This window comes from Piliocolobus tephrosceles, chromosome 2 (genome assembly GCF_002776525.5).
Source record: "Piliocolobus tephrosceles isolate RC106 chromosome 2, ASM277652v3, whole genome shotgun sequence".
Lineage (NCBI taxonomy): Eukaryota > Metazoa > Chordata > Mammalia > Primates > Cercopithecidae > Piliocolobus > Piliocolobus tephrosceles.
In genome coordinates, this window is record NC_045435.1 from 166263984 (window position 1) to 166285265 (window position 21282).

Sequence of the window (21282 nt, forward strand, 5' to 3'; positions counted from 1 at the left end):
ATGAAAATACACTACCTACTAATTAGATGACCTTGGTCTATTTACTTAACCTCTCTGAGCCTCAGTTTCCTTATTTGTACTATGGGCATGAAAATGCTTACTTGCTAGAGTTGCTTCTGAGAATTATATGTAATAATGAATTTAAAGGGTTCTGCTCGGTACCCAGCCCTATTTTTCAAGAAGTGTTCACTGGCCCGGCACAGTGGTTAACACCTGTAATCCCAGCACTTTGGGAGACCGACGTGGGTGGATCATTTGAGGCCAGGAGTTCCAGACCAGCCTGGCCAACATGGCAAAAAACAGTCTCCACTAAAAAAACCCAAAAAAACAAAAAAATTAGCCGGGCATGGTGGCACATGCCTGTAATCCCAGCTACTCTGGAGTCTAAGGCACAAGAATCTTATGAACCCAGGAGGCAGAGGTTATAGTGAGCCAGGATTGCATCACTGCACTCCAGGTTGGGTGATAGAGAGAGATCTTGTCTCAAAAAAATATATAATAATAATAATAATAATAATTTTAAAAAAAGAAGTAAAGAAGTGTTCACTATATCTGAATCTAAATGAAATAAAATATTGAAGCAATGGCTTGAGAATATGAGGTACAAGAAACACTTGGGGAACAGAAATAGACAACACTGGGTTCTTAAGGAATAGAGGGGAAGGTAAAGTCCAACAGGAGGATACAACCAAGATTGTGGGCCTCTCTCAGATCCACTGGATTTAAACTATATTTACTCAAACTTGTTGACAAAATATGTTACACAAGCAGAATTAAATAATAAAATGACTATTGGGAATAAAATTTGTATTACTCCTAAGAAGGGTAATTTGGTAATAGCTATCAAAATAGTAACTGTTGATACCATTTGATTCAGTAACACCTCACCTAAGAATTTATCCTGCAGATATGCTTGCGCATGTGTGGAGTAATACAGTTACAAGAGTATTTATTGCAGATGAAATAATGGAAAAAACAAAGCATTGAGGATGATTGGACCATGGACTAGTTAAATAAATTATGATATAATTCATAAAATGCACCTGTTAGAGAAGCTGAGGAAACTGCTTGCCTATGAAATAATGTGACTGTGCTCTAAAATGTATTGTCAAGTCAAAAGAGGAAGGTGCAGAATGGCATGTCTGGCATGTGTTACAGAAATCTCTGTGACCTCACAACATCCATTTCCTTTTTGTCCTGGTCAGACATGTAGACTACATTTCCTTGTAGTCAGGTGGGACCATATGACTGAGTCCAGGCCAACTGAATATGGATGGAAATAATATTTATCACTTCCTAGTCCCTAAAATCCCCCAGATTTTCCATGCTTTCTTTCCTTCCTTCCTTTTTCAGCTCACGTAGAGCATCCAGCAGCAGTTATGAATCCCTAGAGACTAACAGAGACACTAGATTAAAGGAAGTGAGAGCCATGAACGACCCCAGGAGAGGAACCCAGTGCCCCATCATTGACCCAAACAGCCACACTGGATTGAGACATGCACAAGAAATAAACATTTACTACATTTAGCTGCTGAGATGTGATGGTATTTTATTAAAGTATTTGGCCTATCTTGTGATTTGTGTATTTTTTTAAAGAAGGACATGAAATATTTACCTGTGCATAGAAAGAGTAACTATTGGTTGCTTTGGGGAAGGCTGGGGAGAACTTGGTGGTAGGAAGGGCATTTGGCAGAAGACTTTTCTGTGTGTACCAAGTAAGGGGCAAGGGGTGACCTTCTTTGTGCTGGTTTCAAATCTATAAATACAGAGATGACCACTGCTGAGAGCAGTACATGCCAGAATTTTCCCCAATAGGATACAAACAGAAGTGATAATATTGGGTCAATGAGGCTAAATTGCAAGGAAATTAGGGTTCTAATGAGGGTCCTCATGGCTGAAGAGGACAAGTCTGGGGCTCTGCTAATCCTCAATCCAAGGATGGAAAGATCCATATCTCATGACACACCTGTAATCCATCAGCACACCAGCCTGGGAGTACTGGAAAGGCTTTAACCCCCCGATCCTGGTCCCAACTTTTATTCACCCCTTTTTAGGGAATAGAGAGTGACTAGTCTGATTGGTGAGTTGGAGAAGAGGAATTAAGTGTGTGCCTCTCAGCCCTCTCCTCTGTTCACATTGGAATAAGCCTGCTTGATGAGTGAATCCCTACTCTCTTCCTCCCATCCTCAAGCTTTATAAGAGCAGAGCCCAGCATGGAGGACAATTCTGTCCAGCTGGGTCTCTCTGGGTGTGTAAGTCTTTCTAATTCTGGTGTAAAGGTGAGCAAGACAGCCCCAGACCAAGCCCCATTATTTTGCATTTTGCTTTTGATCCCCATCTTTCTGATTCCTGAATCTATTTATCCACTGGCTACAACATAAGCTAGGCAAAAGAGACAACAATGAATGAACGCTTCAAGATTCTCACATACTCTTTTGTACTTTTTGAACATCAGGTTATGTGAATGTATTACTTAGTCAAAAATATATATATTTTTAAAGAAGATGTCTGTGCAGATTAGTTTGCAGAGACCTCAAGATTGTCCTGGATGAAGGGAAACCATTGCCAGGCTGCAGTTACCAGAACGAGCACAAGGTAATGATAGTGTGAATGAAGGTGGCTGTGATAGAATGGAAAGAAAGAAGCAAGACCAGGAGACATCCATTCACTCAACATGTGTTTTCTTAAAATAAGCCAGGCATATGGCAGGGAGGACTAGCAGGGTTTGTGGGTAAAACAGAGGTAAAAATAGAAAACTCCATAAGGAATCTATGTTTCTGTACCCGGGTGAGTGACTGAGAATATGGCTGGGGAGGAGCTAACTCACCAGGAGCAAGAGGGTCAGAAAGGCTGAGGGCTCATGGAGGCTTCTGCTCACTAAGTTGGAGGTGCCTGTACACCGCTTGGAAGTATGTGCCTGGTGGCAAAGTCAGGGCCAAGGAGAAATGATCCAGAATCATCGGTATGGAAAAAATGAGTTGATGAGCATAGATGGGATATCTGGGAAGTGAGTGCCATAAAAAAGAGCCAAGGATCAAAGACAGAATGCTGGGAGGGGACTCAGTGGCCCCACCAGGGAGAGAGACAACAATCAGAGACAGGAGGAGAATGAAACCCCGGGCTGCAGAAAGCCAGAGAGAGGTGGAGGGTGAGAAGGAGCTGCTGCTCCCTCATGCAGTGCTCCTAGGCTTAGCAATACAAACACAGGATGCTGAGTGAAATTGGACCTTCAGATAAACATCAAACACTCTTTCAGAATAATTTCATAATATTGCATTTAGTCATAATTTTCCCCAATCATTGACTATGTATCTGAAATTCAATAAACAGAAAGAGATGTAAGAATGCAAACCCCCAAAGTGGACCTGTTTTTGCACCTGGCTGAGACAATGGATGGGGAGGAACCGACTCCACCTTCCCTGCTCTGATGTCAGCTGCTGAAAAAAGGAGTTTAAGGACCAAGGGAAAATCCTTTGGGTTTCATAATTAGGAAGTGGTTTTTGATCATTTCTGACTGACTTATACCAAGAAGTGGGTACAGGAGGTTAAGGAAAAAATGAGTGATGGCAAGGTGGGCTCTGGGCCTTTCATGGGGCAGGCTGAGCAGTGGCTTTTTCAGGAACCTGACAAATGGCTCTTGGATGAACAGGAGGAACAAGAGAGAGGGGAAATAAAAGGACAAAGGCCGCAAAAGGGAAGGAAGGAGGTAGGAGAGGACATCAGGAAACAGAGTGGTAAGGGCCAAAATAATGAAGATGTGCTAAGTTAAGAAAATTAAAGAAGTGATAAGAGCAGCAAAATTATAAATGAATGCTTTTAAAATGGGGAGAAATTTTACTCAAGACATTCAAATCTGTGGACAGGCCAAGTTAGGGGATGGTTTCATAGTAAAAAAGCATTCTTCCATTTCTCCAGGTGCTTGCTGAAGAGTCCTCGTACGTGGCAGGCACTTGTCAAAGAAATGGGTCATACCTCGTGCAGACCAACAGCCAGTGCCATTGACAGCTAGGCCATTAGAGGGAGAAGCTGTCTTAGAGGTCACCTAGTTGGGGAGAAGGGTGGCAGTAATGGAAAGTGGGGACAACTGCCCCCTCCATTCCTATCTTAGCCGTTTTGACTTCACCTGCTTGACACACTGTGAAGTCCTTTCTTTGTTAGATTTTCTTTGAATGAAGGGCTTTTTGTCATTTGAAAAAAAAAAGGTTTAAAACCCTGACCTAGTATCAGCTGGGTGCGGTAGCCCACACCTGTAATCCCAGTGCTTTGGGAGGCTGATGTGGGCGGATCACAAGGTCAAGAGATGGAGACCATCCTGGCCAACATGGTGAAATCCTGTCTCTACTAAAAGTACAAAAAAATTATCCCAGCATGGTGGCACACGCCTGTAGTCCCAGCTACTCGGGAGGCTGAGACAGAAGAATCGCTTGAACCTGGGAGGCAGAGGTTACAGTGAGCCAAGATCGCGCCACTGCACTCCAGCCTGGCAACAGAGCAAGACTTCATCTCAAAGACAAACAAACAAACAAAAAACAACAAAACAAAAATCCTGACCTAATATAATCCTCCAGAGAGATGGAGAGATATGTGCAAGGTCCAACTTGTTCAGAGGCAGCACCAAGCTTGGAAATTCTAAACCAGAGATGTTTTTCTCTTATTTTATGTATGTGCTTAACTTCACCTCAAATAAGTTTTAAATGATATGCTAGAGTTGAAGTTTCTCCTCTTCTCACCCAGCCCCGGAAATAATCAGTGCCCTTTCCTTCCATTACTGTATTTATGTATTTCATATGCGTGTGGTCATAAACCATAATTAGTATTGCTTGTGTGTTTTTACTTTATTATATTTGAGACAGAGTCTTGCTTTGTTGCCCACGCTGGAGTACAGTGATGCAATCATAGCTCACTGCAACCTGGAACTTGTGGGCTCAAGTGATCCTTCCATCTAAGCGTCCCAAGTAGCTGGGACCCCCAGGTGCATACCACCACAGCCACCTAATTTTAAAATATTTTTGTATATTTATTTTAAAATTATATCATAAATACCCTTTTACATTTATTGAATATAAAAGGCATCCTCTTGCCTTTTACATTCAACATAGTTTTTAAGATTTATGTATATCAATATACAAGTGAATCTCATCCATTCACTTAAACTGCTGTGTAATGTTCTATGAGATGAATATATCATGATTTGATTTTTTTCCCTTCTCCTGTTACCATTACTAGAAATGCTGCAATGTATATTCTTGTACTTAAGTCTGTGTATACACGTGAGAGTTTCTCCAGAAGTGAAAATACCTAGAAGTGGGCCTGCTGGGGTATATAAACCTTCAACTTCAGTAGGTATCACCAAATTAGAGGGGCTATACCAATTTATACTCCCAAAGTAAAGTATAAGAGTATTTCCCCAGATTTTAGCCAACACTTAGTATTAACAAATTTCTAATTTTTGGCAATCTGGTAAGTATGAAATGATATCACATGATCATTTACTTAAAATTTTTCATTACTAATTAAAAGAACATATATTCCTCATTTATTGGCCTTTGTGGTATCTCTTTAGTGAATTTTCTGATCTCTTTTACTCAGTATTAGTTTTTCTTATTGATTAGCTCTTAATGTAATGTGGTTACTATTCTGCTTTGGTTGTTTAGATTTCAAATACATTCTTCTATTCTCATGATCTCCTTAAGCTTTTAAACTTTGTCTTTTAATTTTGTTGATAGTATCTTTTTCATGCAAAAGTTTATTTTAATGTAGTAAAATTTATTCCATTTTTACTTTATTATTTATGCTTTCAGTGATATCATTAAAAAATATTTTCCTATCCTGATGTCATATATATATTTTCTCCTAAAGTTGTATAGTTTGATTTTTACTTAAGTCTCTAATCCATCTCAGATTTATTTGCGATAAGATGTGAGATAGAGATCTAATTCTTTTTCTTCCATATTGACAGCCAATTGTCCTAGGAAAATTCATAGGTATTTGGTAATTAATCCTTTTCCCATTGATTTCAGTTGGCTCTTCTGCCATTTTTCAGCGCTTTTTCAAAGACCCAGAAGACATTCATTCTAATAAATATTTTATAGCTGTTATCTGATATTTAATGTTTAATAGCCTATTTAATGTTTCAAAATATAGGAAAATCTTTATACAGATAGGTATTCACTGAAGTATTATTTATATTAGTGAAAATTTAGAAACAACTACAAAATCAAGCACATTTCCATCCATTACAGTCAATTTTTAAAAGTCTGAGAGAAAGTTTAGGTTATGATAACAAGTAAGTAAAGCAAGTTACAAAGCTTTAGCAACCATCTGATTTAAGCTACACAGAAAAAAAATATGTAAAGGGACTGACGGAAATTTACCAAAATTTATAGTAGTTGTGTAATATTGTGGGATTATTTTAATTCTTTCAGGTAAAATACTTTCTTGTCATTCCAAAGGGATATCTTGTAAAGTTACCATTTACGAAGTTATTCTACAAATATAATGGAATTACTAATGAAAATCAATATATTTAAAAAATTATCTTTTAAAGATCAAGGGATAATAAAAGCTGAAAATAGAATATAAGAAAAAGTTAAGAACTAGGGACTCACACTTGTTATAATTTTTTTTTTTTTTTTTTTTTTTTGAGAGAGTCTTGCTGTGTTGCCCAGGCTGGAGTGCAATGGCTTGATCTTGGTTCACTGCAACCTCTGCCTCCCAGGATCAAACGGTTCTCCTACCTCAGCCTTCTGAGTAGCTGGGATTACAGGCACGCACCACCGTGCTCAGATGATTTTTGTATTTTTAGTAGAGACTGGGTTTTACCATATTGGCCAGGCTGGTCATGAACTCCTGACCTCAAGTGATCCACCTGCCTCAGCCTCCCAAAGTGCTGAGATTGCAGGTGTGAGCCACCACGTGCCCAGCCATGATTTATTTTTTTTTTTTTTTTTTTGAGACAGAGTCTCTCTCTGTCGCCCAGGCTGGAGTGCAGTGGCCGGATCTCAGCTAACTGCAAGCTCCGCCTCCCAGGTTCACACCATTTTCCTGCCTCAGCCTCCCGAGTAGCTGGGACTACAGGCGCCCGCCACCTCGCCCGGCTAGTTTTTTGTATTTTTTTTTTTAGTAGAGACGGGGTTCACCATGTGATGGTGATCGAGCAGGATGGTCTGGATCTCCTGACCTCGTGATCCGCCCATCTCGGCCTCCCAAAGTGCTGGGATTACAGGCTTGAGCCACCCTGCCCAGCAGTATTATGCATATTAACTGTTAAAAAACAGAGGATTGGCCAGGCGTGGTGGCTCAGGCCTGTAATCTCAGCATTTTGGGAGGCCAAGGTGGGTGGATCACCTGAGCTCAGGCGTTCAAGACTAGCCTGACCAACATAGAGAAACCCCGTCTCTGCTAAAAATACAAAAAATTAGCTGGGCAGGGTTGCACATGCCTGTAATCCCAGTTACTCAGGAGGCTGAGGTAGGATAATGGCTTGAACCCATTAGGCGGAGGTTGCAGTGAGCTGAGATAGCGCCATTGCACTCCAGCTTGGGTAACAAGAGTGAAACTCTGTCTCAAAAAAAAAAAAAAAAGAGAGGAGGATCACTGAAATATATACATTTTCATTGAAATTCATAGAAGCAAAACTAAATTACAGAGGAACAGTGAAGGAAGAACAATGCAGAGAAAAATAACAAGTTATCATTGAGAATTGGTGAGACTAGAATACCACAAAGCTATAATTACTTTTCAAGTCATTAAAATGCTAGAAGTTAGAAATGTCCCATTGTGAACATTATACATGCAAAAATGACAGATATAAACACTGTTATTTCATTAGAGGTGACTCCATGCAAAATTAAGTGGTGAATTAAGACCAAAACATTTACATAATTCTAAACATTTAACTTGGCAGCATGGAGTTGTAGAAAGGACATTGAACTTGGAGTCAGAAGCCCTGGTCCTAATCCTAGCTCTGTTGTAAATTAAACTTGGCCAAGTCACTTAAGCTTCCAGAACTTTGGTTTCCTCCTCTGTAACGTGGGTCATATCTGTTTGTCTTATGGAATAATGGTGAGATTGAATGGACAATGCAACAGGAGAAGCCTCTGTAAATAAAAAATTTCCATGGAAAAGAAAATACACTGTCATTATTATAATTTGGGAGGGGCTGAAGTTTAGGATTTGACTTCCTCACATATAACCTAGTACATTTACTATTTGCCAATTAATAATAATAGTAAGTAATTAAAAAAATCTTTCCATAAGGCTGTTACAGTTTTAAAGTTTCCTTCATACACAGTGTCTCTTTTGTTACTTTACAACACCCTTTGAGTTAAGTATGCACACCTCATTTTTACAGAGGTGGAACCAGGGTCAGAGTTAAGGCCTTAGCTGTTTACAAGGTATGTCATTTGCCCTAGGTTACCTACCTTGTAAATAGCCAAGGCCTTGACTCAAATCATAGCTTCTAATTGCAAGTCCATTGCTTTGTTGATAACGATAACAAGTAACAGTTAATATACTTTGAGCACTTACTATGAGCCAGACACTATTCTAAGCGCTTCACATGAATTTTCTCATTTGCAATTCACAATAGCCCTACAAAGTAGTTAGGAAATTGAAGCATAGGATGGTTAATTATCTTACCTAAGATCACACAGCTGGTAAGTGGCATTTGATCCAAGTTATATGGCTCCAGAGATTGGCCTTTTAACTTCAGTATCCCATCTCCTACTCAAAAGTGGGTTCAGGTCACCCACTCAACTGCTGAATATGTTCTCATTGGATGCAAATACATCAAGGACATCTAAGTTTTCTAGATCATTGCCATGGCAACAAACCACCAATGGCTAGAAACTCTCCTATGCTTTGCATAAGATTCTTGATGCACAAACTCACCTTTGCTATCTTTGTGACTCTTTGCTAAGGTCAACACCATATATCCTGGGTTTCTTACCCTTGGACATGGATGCCCAGACTCCAGGCCTTCTCGTTTTCTGCACACTTGAATTGGCTGCTGCTGGTCCCTTGTAGGTCTGCCATTCATGTGGTGGTTGCTCTACCACCCCTCACTAGCTGTGGTATTGACATAATAATGTGACTTCAGTCTAAGACTGACATGATACCAGGTGCATGTGAGAAGAGCCTGGTCCTGCATCTCACCAAGCGCTACTCATTCCTCAGGTGTCAGGAGCCATGCATCCAAAACAATTGAAACTTTGCACATCAAAAATGATTTCTTTTTTTTTTTTCCAATCTAGAATATATCTTAATATTGGCTATTTTTTTTTTTTTATTACAGGCAAAAGAAACTGCTTTCTATCACTTCAGAATATACAGGAGCATCTTAATCCTAGAGTTTCTTTCTTTGCCTTATTTTTTTTTTTTTTTTTTTGAGTTTGTAGTATCTTTTTCAGACCTTAGCTTTGAAGTGTGTATACAGCTTCCCCCATCACATGACCTCACCAGGGAGCAACTGGCCTGGGGAAGCTGGACTGGCAAGGGCTGAGTCAGCAAGGACCACAGTCACAGCAGGCACCCTTGAGGGGACTGGGGTAAAGCAGGAAGCTGTGTGTGCTGAAATCAGCAGAAAGCATGATTTAAAATTAAATTGATGCATATTTTTTAAATGCATTTAAGCACCATTTTAAATGGTGCAATAAAAAGGAACACCAAACTTTCTCCATCATGCCCTCCTCAGACTTCTTACTCCAAGGGGGAATCCATGCCCATTAAGGACAGATGCTACGGAAGGAGAAAAGGAAATAGACTAATAGTTATAACTTGCCTAATTTTAAACATAACTTTTCTCTTTAGTTCTGAAAGTAACTCTCTAAAGTAGTATCAATAATCCTTGCTTTATTGATAAGAAAAAATATGCTCAGAGAAATTAACCTACCAAAGATTTCAGTGCTAGGAGTAGCAGAGATGAGATTCAATTAGGTCTAATTGTAGAACCTTATGGACTTCGCCATGTGATCTTAGAGGCACTCAGAGTTTGAGCTGAAAATGTGATGCTCTAACAGTAAAGTTTTAAGACAATTGTCAAGTAGGAAAGGACTTTTTGGGGAGGTAAAAAATGAAGTGTTTAGATATTTCCAATTCTCCTAAAAATGAAATTAGGTAAGCCTGTATGTAGTGATGGGCTTATAAACCATCTATGGAGAAAAACAAAAACAAAACCTCACAAGCTCTGATTTGTAGCATTTGCCAATTTCTGTGGTATAAATACTCCTATCACGGCCCATTTCAAGTTTTCGACAGGCTCACAAAATTGTTGAATATTTAATAATCAGTTCTCAAAAGCTGGGACAAGCCTGCTCCAGCACTCCACTGCAAGCATTTTACTCCAACTATGTGTTAACTCATCATCTAGGTACTGTTCTCGAGTGTAAAATCTAGATAAAGCTTCCCAGCCTATTGGGGGGTCAGTGTGCCTGGTGCTGTGCTGTGCCACCCTAACTCCCCTTAGATGAAGGCTGTGTTGCCGCTGCTGCAGGGAGCACTGTCAGTCCCTTCAGGGATTGCCAAGACCGCAGAGAAGCACCTCACCCACAGTCATGCCCTTTCCAGAGTGACCCACACAAAAGAACAGAGTAATTTGGTGTTTTAGAGGCCTAGCCTTCTGAGTCCAACTGAGAATGACTTTGAAGGCTCATTCTAGCTCCACAGCTTCCCAAGGAGGCAGCCACAATCGTTGGGCCTGCATCTCAGCTTTATTTCTCTCTCTACCCACTCAGGCTTCCTTCCTCTTCTACTGAAAGTGTCAGTCTCAAGGCTACTTGATAAACGTCCTGCTTACTACACACTAACTCAGGGTCTACTGCTCTTCTGGGAACCCATTTTGTGACAGTTAGAAAGAAAGATGAAGACCACCTGAATTTGCAGGACATTCTTGCTCCTCGCACCCCAACCTGGGGCGGAACGTGATAAATCAGAGCCCACTTAGCCCTGTGATCAGAAATGGATGTGAAGGGAGCAGCTGGGAGACTCCATAACTCCGGGCAAGCTTAAAAGGCAACAAGAGACAACCAGCTGAATGTGCAGCTTCGGTAGGTCCCGTCCCTTCCTGTGCCCAGCTGTCTGTGGAGCCTACCTCAGGCTGTATCTGCTACTAACCAGGAGCTTCCTAATGGCCTCAGGAGAGAACAGGGAAATGCAGCTGGGTGGAACTCTAAATAACTACTCACTGGAGACCAGCAATGATAAATGTGCGCTCTTGCCACAGTGTAATATTTTAGAAAGAACAAAGCAATGGGGAAAAGAATTGAATGATCTGTTGTAAACATTATTTACTCAGACGTAAAGTACAATGGGAAATCTCGTTTTTTCCCTTCCACTCTCTCTGTTTTTGTTCTTTGCTCAGCCTCCTTTTCTCTCCCTCTCTCCCTGTCTTGAATCTGTCTCTGCCTCCTCCCATCCCTAAGCAATTATTTCGAGAGCAGACTTTTAGCAGTTCAGTCCTCTGAGTAGTAAACAACCATCACAGAGCACACAAAATTCACCCTGACGAGAAATCTGAGGTAGATGCTTGGTTACAAAATAGTCAGCAATTAAGACAGGACAGAGTAGCAGTGAAAAGGAGCTACTGACAAGCAGAGAATGATAGATACCTGGTTACATCATCCATTCATTTACCAAGATCCACAGAGAATTCACCATCTGCCAGGAATCGTGGAATAAATGTGACCACAAAACAGACCTAGTCTCTGCCATCCTGGAGCCCACAGTCTAGTGAGACGATAGATAAGTGACATTGAAAAGACAGACATGAATCCAAACATTATAGAAGCAAATATTAACAACTCAGCTAAAATGCAATGGGGAATGACAGGTGGAGCTATGAGACTGCAACTTATGAGACAAAAGACTTGAATACTGTAGTATAGTAGCATGGGGACATTTGGGGTGAAGATGAGTGTTCTCCCAGAGCTAATCAGCCCCTAAGAACATCCTCACATCAGGCCAACCAGGCCATACTGGTGCTGCAAGACTCAGAATACAGGATTTAAGATTTCAGAAAAGGGCCGGGTGCGGTGGCTCACGCCTGTAATCCCAGCACTTTGGGAGGCTGAGGTAGGTGGATCACAAGGTCAGGAGATCGAGACCGTCCTGGCTAACACGGTGAAACCCCGTCTCTACTAAAAATAAAAAAAATTAGCCGGGTGTGGTGGCAGGTGCCTGTAGTCCCAGCTACTCGGGAGGCTGAGGCAGGAGAATGCCGTGAACCCGGGAGGCAGAGCTTGCAGTGAGCCAAGATTGCGCCACTGCACTCCAGTCTGGGCGACAGAGCGAAACTCTGTCTCAAAAAAAAATTAAAAAAGATTTCAGAAAAGACACAAAGAATAAATGCTTGAGGGAATGGCTACCCCATCCTCCATGATGTGATTACTTCACATTGCATGCCTATATCAAAACATCTTATGTAACCCATAAATACATACACCTACTATGTACCCACAAAAATAAAAAATAAACATTTAAAATAAAAATTAAAAGTTAAAAAAGATTTCAGAAAAGAGTGGAATTTTTAAAGATAGTTATCAAAAATATTTAATAGTTACATTAAAAATAAAATTTTAACAAAATATAAGATATTATATTGGTCTCTAAGATGAGGTGTCCATATCCTAGAGAATGGAAGGGATGATTTTGGTGTGCAAAGGACATACTGGAACTTCCGTTTATATTTCATTTTATCTCTTCCTTTTAAAAAATTCTAGTTTGATATCTGCTTTAAAATGTATAGAGTATATTGATACAGTAGCACTTACATCCAACTTGTAAATAAAAAGGCATATGGGTACATATGCTCAAAGGCATTTTACTGGTGGAGTGCATAATGGAAAGTTTGGAAGTTAGTATTTGCATGGTGCATTCCGAAGGCAAACTTTCAAAAGTGGCCATGGTACCTCATGGCACCTCATGCCCCTCGGAGCAGAGCATCCTTGTGTTTCTAGATTTCCAATCTCTATTCCAAGTTGATCTCTCTCTTCTTCTCTGCCCTTCTCTACTATAAAAAAAATTTTTTTTTCTAAAACCTTTTATATATAAAAATGATCTTGGAATATTCATGAATAAAATGGCAAAGAGCTGGCAGGAAACAAAAACAAAAATGAAAACAAACAAACAAAAAACTGCCTTCCAGAAAGCAACAGGCACTTACTATTACTTAGTTTTGTCCTCTGTTTGAAATTCCCTTCTTCCAGATTTCTGCATGGCGTAGTCCCCACTTCATTAGGTCTCAGCTCCGACTTCACCTCAGTGAGGCCTTCTCTGCAGGACATATCTAAAGACCCTTTGCTCTGAACCTTTTAATTTTGCTAACTTCTCTTCCTAGCACTTGCCTCCACTTAGCTCTGGATTACAAATGCTTGTGCTGAACTTCCTTTGTCTATCCCCCTCCAGGAATCTGAACCCCATGAGCACAGGGACCTTGTTTTGTTCACTGCCATACTTGCAGCACCTAAAACCAATGCCTGGCAAATAGCAAGTGCTCAATAAATAAATATTTTTTGAATGACTAAAGGAATGAAGAAAATCTGTGTTATTCAATGACTAAATCAAAATCAAGTGGAATGTTTAGAGTCTTTAAATACATTTCTGAGGTCATCTCACAGGCCAACTTTTTGCCAAAAAAGTTGAATGAAAGTGGAAGAAAACAGCTAAAGCAAATAAATTTTTAGTTTGTTTATTAACAGCAGATCTCTTAAATAAGGTTTAGGATGAAAGGAGCTACATCCACCCAAATAGCCTTATCCCATTTAGTGCCAAACTTGACATTCTCTGGAACCATCTCACGTGGTAAGAGCCAAGACATGTCATGATAGAGAAACACAAATCATGAAGCCCTATTCTCTGTGGAAAGGAAGAATAATTGATAGTGTCCTACAAATGCTTCTCCAAACCCCCAATGCTGATTTATCATCATGAAGCTTGCTTTCTCTCTGTGTGCCTAGAAAAGTTTTTTTAAAAATTTCTTTTCAGTCCTTTCTTTATCCTCCCCAAGAATGTCTTAGTGTTAACCGTACATATTTATCTCATGGCCCAGTGACTCTCTCTGCTCAAGCTATTCCTGTTACAGGAAGAGGTTTGCCCCTGGCCTTATTGAAGCTCAAGTAGAGGAAAAGACTAGAAAATGCAAACGTAGTTTACAAATAAATATATAAGAATTAAAATTCTGAATGATGAAAAATCAAAATCACCATTAGGAAAAATTAGATAGTGAGGAAAAAAGGACTTTGATTTATTTATTTAAAGCTACAAAAAAATTAATATATTTATTTAATGCTTCAAAAACAAAATTACTTTAAATGTCTTCTGGTTAGCTGTTTCTATAAGGGCTTCATTAAAATATCTCTAAAATATGTAGTATTATCAACACAATTAAAATGAGCTCTGATGAGCAATTCTCTTTATCGAAAGAATAGAAAGAACAGATTGTTTGGCAGTGTAACTTACTTCAAAATAACTTCCTTCACCAAGCAATAGTGTCTACTTGTCACACAGGAAGTGAAGACTTGGCAAAATTTTTGCTGGGTAGTTTCCTTTGACTTTGTACATTACAGTCAACTTATTTATGAGTGATAAGAAGCATAAATTTAACCGTGTTGACAACTTTTTGATAATTTACTGTATCTGCAAGACCTTTCCAGCCAAATGGCCCACTGACCTTTCCAACTGAGTATTATAAACACCTAACATGCTAAATCAATGATGAATAAATTAATGATGAAATAGATTGATTCATTCATTCCAGTTTAAAACCATACTTGTGGCCAGGCACTGTGGCTCACACCTATAATCCCAGCACTTTGGGAGGCCGAGGCAAGCAGATCACTGGAGGTCAGGAGTTGGAGACCAGCCTGGCCAACATTGTGAAACTCCATCTCTACTAAGAATACAAAAAGTAGCTGGGCGTGGTGGCACACACCTATAGTCCCAGGTACTTGGGAGGCTAGGGCATGAGAATTGCTTGAACCTAGGAGGCAGAGGTTGCAGTGAGCTGGAATCATGCCACTGTACTGCAGCCTGGGTGCCTAGAGCAAGACTCGTCTTTAAAATTAAAAACAAACAAACAAACAACAAAAAAACAAACAAACAGAAAAACCCACCATATTTGTGATTTGTGATTTTCTCCAACAAATCAAATCAAATCCTTCTTCTAACTTTTAACTTCCACATTTTTGCCTCACCACTTTCTGTGAACCCACATGACCAGGGTAGCAGAGGAAGCTGTTTTTCCTCTTCTTCTGACTAGTTGGGCCAAGCTCTTCACAACCTTCCTTCCTCGTTTTTCTTGCATCTACCTCTTGGTTACCACCCAAGTCTAGGCTTCATCTGTCTCTTTGCTTTCACTCTCTACCCTGTACACAGCAGGCACACTGTCCCTTTGCTTTTGTCAACATTACACTGTTCCTCTGACTACAAATAGAGAGGGCATTACTCAACCTGTCATTCAGGGGCTTCCAAATCAAGGTCTGCCTTCATTTTCAGTCCTAAGGTTTCACTGGTCTTCCACACTTCAACAAATTGGAAATGCTTTTTTTTTTTTTTTTTTTTTTTGCCTGGAATACTGTCTACCTCTTTTCCTACATCCATATCATGCTTTTCTTTCTGCATGGAATGCCTCCCCATCCCCACCACCCCACACCACACATACCCCTATCAACAGAGTCAATCAACTGCCCTTCTTTGAAATCTTTCCTGTTACCCCTAATAAGAGACCATATTGTGCTGTTCTGGGTGCCTGTGGTTCTTGTCCCACTTTTTTGATACCTGCCTTTAGTGTTACTCATTCATTTATTCATATGCTATATTTTTCTCTGATTTACTACTAAACTCCTTGAGACCACATCTTATTTCAGAACTGAAATTGATAGAACTCAGTTCATTTGTGTTGAAAGAATAAATGAGTGAAAGTATGAGAGAGAAAGTTATTTTATCATCTTCTCTTCAAAAGCAGGTTTTGAACTTCCTATTGACATAAAATGCAGAAATATTTGGTAGACATTTTGGTATTCCTAAATATTACATAACAAATTAATGCTTGCAAAGCTATCATGTAATAGGATATAGGCCCTAAAGGGCTACAACCAGTTGCAGGTATCTTGTATACACAGAACAATTTGACAAATGGGGTTAGAAACATTGGCTGAATAGATACAGAGCAACATGGTCTAGTTTTATCCTCTTAGAAGGTTGTTTTGAGTTCATCATCTGCTCATAACATATAGAATACTGTTTTCACCAATCTTTAAGTGAAAATATTTTTCTTTTCTACATTTTTATCTATGTTGAGCATGAACAAAACAAGTTTGGCATATGGTGTTTCCTGAAATTTTTATATGTTTAAACATGGCATAAAATCACAGTGCGTTGCTGTTTATATAAATGCCGACAGCTCTCATATTTTTCCAATTTTATACCTTCTTATTGGAAGGAACTCACAGAGCTATCAAACCAGTTCTGTCTCTAAGCACATCAATGCCTAACCATCCCAGAAATACACGCGCTCTTATAAAACCTTCTAACAGGTGATTACACAGCATAAGAATTCATTCCAGCCTCTCCAAATCCTGAAGTCAGAAATTTCATCCAAGACACTAAACCACATTTTTTCTAAGAGTAAAACCCATTTTCAAATCATGTAATTTTTAGAAACAAAGGCCAAATACTCACTTTAAAATACATCACAAAGGAAAAGGACCCAGTGGGGCCACACTAATGACTTCTGTGACTCTGCTGAGCCGGACCTCTTCCTCAACTCTGACTTCCCTGCACTCTTTCCAGCACTGGTCATCTCCTTCTGCCTGTCTAACGGTGGAACACCCTAGGTCTCAGCCCCAGGTGCCCTGCCCTTCTCTGTCCATGTGGCCTCTCAGAGAGCCTGTCCAGTAGTGTGGGGTACAATTATTTACTTAGGACTCAGAATTAAGTACTATAGTCCAAGTTCTATCTCTGCTCTAACCAGTAGTGGGACCCTGAACTCACCATGTATTTTCTCTAGACATTAATGTATTTTCCATATATGCACAGCTAAGATTAAAGAATGTGTCAGGTGTCTACAAGCATTAAGCATCCGGGACACTACAGTTCTACCAACTCCATGAATGATAATTTCCCAATGCTGTGTATTTCTCTAGTCATATGTGCTCTGCCAAGATCTCAGACTCATTCAATTATTTATTCATCACTGTTTAGCAGTTATTAGGCATGGGGCACCAGGATAGGCTTTGGGGATACATTGGTCAGTAAAAGAGGTATGGTCCCTGCCTTTGTGAAGTTTGCAGTCTAGTGGACAATAAGCAATGTAAGAATGCCAATAAACAAAAAGTGAGCAAATACATGTATAATTTCAGATGGTGTCAAATACTATGAAATAAGAGAGAAAGAGACAGGCACGCACTGACTCCCCCTGCCAGCACCCCCCGCCCCCGCCCCCCTCCCCACACACACAGAGAGAGAGAGAGAGAAGACAAGGGAGGGAGGATACAGTGTGAGAAAATGGTAGGGGCAAGCCCTCTCTGAAGAGATGGTATTTCAAGCCAAAACTCTAGGAATGTGAAGGTGGCTGATATTCAAAGGGTAGAAGTGAGGCCATTTTAGGTAAAAGGAATGACAGGTACAGAGGTCCTGAAGCAAAAAAGTTCTTGTTGTGTTGAGTGAACAAAATAAAAGGAGCTGGTACATCTGCATCAGTGAATGTGAAGAAGAACAAAAGCAGCATCTCTCTCCTCACCATTTCACCAGAACTCGAAGTAGGACTTAAATCCCTAACTCATTTGCCCATTAGCATCACCTTGGTGATCTTCTAAAAATTCCGAAACTCTTGATACTCCCTAAATCAGCCAAATGACAAGCCTAGAGGCAGAACACAGTCATTAGTATGTTTTGAAGCTTCCCAATGATTCCAAAGTGCAGACAGTTTGGGAACCACTGGCTTAAATTGATTTTAGTGCTTAATTTCTTGTTTTGCCCATCTATAAAATGATGAGGTTCAATTTAATGAGGTTGGGTCTCTTTCTTGCTCTAAATTAGGGGATATGTATGTGCAGATCCAGGGCATTTTCACCCACCCCTTCCTCAAGTCTTTCCTCCCCAAACTTTTACCCTACGAACCTCATATTCTTTCATCCAGGCTTAAAATCCTGGAATCTTAGGCTCTTCTCTTCACACTGTTCCTACAGATCAAGCAGGCTTTGTTAATCCAAAGCATCCAGGCTTTTCATGGAGCCCTCTTCAATTCTTACCTGGATACTCACTTACTGCTATCTCACCTTCCAATGCACCCTGCCCTGACGGCCTTTCTGAGTTCAATCCCTACTGTCTACCCAAAGCCCTTCTCAAGTGCCATCTCTCCAAGAAGCCAATGTAATAAGCTCAAGTATCTACAACAACTAATCTGTAAAGTTTCACAGTCCTCATAATTCATATGATACAATTTAGGACTGAATTATACAGAAATATCCATTATACATTGGTCTTATCTCCCCAAATGAATGTTAAATGAGTTAATAAAATAAATACACATTTTATTAATTCCTGGCATATATTAAGCATTCAAACATTATCTAATAGTAGCAATGGTAGCATTATTTTTGGAGGTAGTGGAAGTGGCAGTGACACTGGCAGTGGTAGTGCAGAGGCAGTAGTACTAATAGTAGTAGTAGTGGTAGTAACAATGGTACAATGTAAAGGCCCCATGTTAGCCAGGCACTTTATATACATCACCTCATTTAAACATTAAAACAATCCTGTAGAATAGGTTTTAAGCTCCTCACTTCACAAATAAGAAAGTTGGGGATTAGGAAGCTTAAGAAACTCACAGAAAGGGGATGGAAGATCTGTCTAACCCTAATTTTGTTTAACCATTACCCAATGTTCCCTCCTTACAAGCCTCCCAAAGGAGAATTGTCAGTAAGGAAGACAGGCTATGGTTTGTTCAGTTTTGCAGATTAACTAGCATCCCCCAGCATTGGCACATAAGCAACAAATGCGCATTGTGACACACTCCAGATATTTATAAACAAAATCCCTTAAAGTCATGTAATATAGTAAGTATGCCAGTAGATGCCCCTTTCTATACCAGCAATGAGAGGAGGACTTAGTCAGGTTTCTGAGTCACCTATTCCCATCTCCAGATGCCATGATTGACAAGTTCTTCTAGAAACTACTTGAGCCACTCAAGGTCAAATAAACATTTTATGTACCGAACTTGCAGAGCTCATAATCCACTCACTGAAAACACCAAGAGGGCTCCAGCAACTTAGACATTTTCTCCATCTCTTGCCTTAATTTTTCAAAAGCAAACATTTGGCTTTGGATGCTGACGAAGGAATAAATATGTCAATAGTTCAATAACAAAATTTCTATCAGACATTTATTGGCAATCCTGTTCAAGAACATAATTGCTACAGCAACAAGGATAATTATCAGCATTTGGTGGAAGGAGAGATATCAACCTGTTTGAAGAAATAGTGCTGTATAGAAATGCAGATAAAAATGTGTGAGAGAGTGAGGAGAGAAATAATTTATGTCCGGGTACTAACCAAAGGTAAAACTCAAGAATGTATTTTAATTTAAATCCTATGTTGCTAACAAGTTTAAAAAATATTTATTTTAAAAAGAGATAATTTTTATTATTATATAAACAGAAAGAAACACATGGAAGAGATAATCCAAAACAGATAATTCAAAAGCAGTGGCAGAGCTAGAAGTTGCTCCTCTTTATTTCAGAAATACGTTATATAATTTTCTTTTTTTGTGCTTCACTTTACTTTCCCAAGTCTGATTTAGGCTAATATTATAATTAGTTTGACTTTCCTGAGCCCTCACCAAGTACCAGGGGAAGTTAATCTAAAAATGTGCTAGTGGAAGATAATATGAAAACAATGATTATAAATTAGTCATCTTGACTGAGAAAAATGGCAGACCAAGTACCTCCCCTTCTGCCCCAAACCTCTTAAAATGGAAAAAAGAAAAAAAGTCGTGTTTGAACATAAAAACTAAGTACATATGGGATAAAAATGAAACAATAGACTTCCATAATGTCCGAAAATTCTCAGCTCTGACCTGAAAAAAAATCTCAAATAAGTGATGTGAGATCCTGGTTCCTAGTACACACTTGTTAAACACAAATTCACTTATTCCAAAGACTGATCCAGGGTGTACAAGTCACCACAAAAGGTAACCTCATCTGATTTCTGACCCAGATTCCTGAGAGCAGAAGAAAGTTTTCCTTCCAGTAACTGAAGCAGTTCACAAATTTGTAATTATGAAACTATTTTTAAAAGATGAGTCATTTCACAATTTTTTTTTCTACCTAAGATTCCCTAACCAAACTGATAAGAGTCACGATTTCTTGAGACTGTCTGCATGTCAGTGTATTTATAAACAGCCAAGTGGCCAGTGTTTTGTGTTGGTAGCCAAAAGCCAGTCATCCTAGGTTTCAAGGTTTGCAAGTGAAAATATTTTGATTTCTACTCCATTTTCCTTTTGGCTTAAGAAAAATTTGAACTGCACATTCAGCTAGCAATATATACAACGGTGCTTAAAACACATGTGTGAAAACTGGAATCAAATATCAGGAAAGGCAGAGTTGATGAATGTTTTTTCTTTTAACCAAATATAACTGTGGCTTGCAGAAAAAGAAAAAAAGAAAACCTTTCTTTCCTAACCTCTAGGAAAAAAAATACAGACAACTCAGCTTGTAATAAGAGTTTAACTCAGGGTTTGACTCCTTAGTCAATTAATGTCTCCAATAGAGTGGTATTAAAATAGGCATATATATGTGTGTGAATGCATTATATATAAAGTATAAAGGCTTAAATATGATACAATTATTTATACTGTAAAACAAAAATATAATACCGACAAGATCCTTACCTTTTCAAGTATAGCATTGCCTTGATGAGGATTGATGTTGTGTTGACTTATTTCTCTTTTGTATTTATATTCATAAACTTGGTCAGTGATATTAACCAGCAGAGTTGATGGACTGAAAGTTAGTTTTACACAGTCATAGACAGTTCCACTTTCTATATCAGTTGGTGCTGTAGCATACCGTAAAATTAGTCCCATTATGAGGCCTAAAAAAAAAAAAAAGAATAAATAATGGTACTGGAGGAAGGCAATCTAAAATGCCACTGTTGGAAACCTATATGATTTGGAACCTTCAGAAGTGACAGGAGAAAGTGTTGGGTTATTGCCTGGTTTAGAAAAGTGTTCACTTTTGCGTGGGTACCAGTTCCACATAACATAGTGTTAAAATATTTGTAGTGAGAACCA

At 39.3% G+C, this 21282-nt stretch overlaps 1 protein-coding gene across 1 annotated transcript in view; it reads right to left on the reverse strand.

Annotated features, from left to right (window-relative positions):
- The window catches only part of SLC9A9 (solute carrier family 9 member A9), a 595600-nt gene that overhangs the window by 557943 nt on the left and 16375 nt on the right, over nucleotides 1-21282 (reverse strand). Inside the window, exon 2 of the mRNA XM_023215367.2 lies at nucleotides 20881-21083. Coding sequence (XP_023071135.1) covers nucleotides 20881-21083 — 203 coding nt within the window. The remainder of the gene's footprint in view (nucleotides 1-20880; nucleotides 21084-21282) is intronic.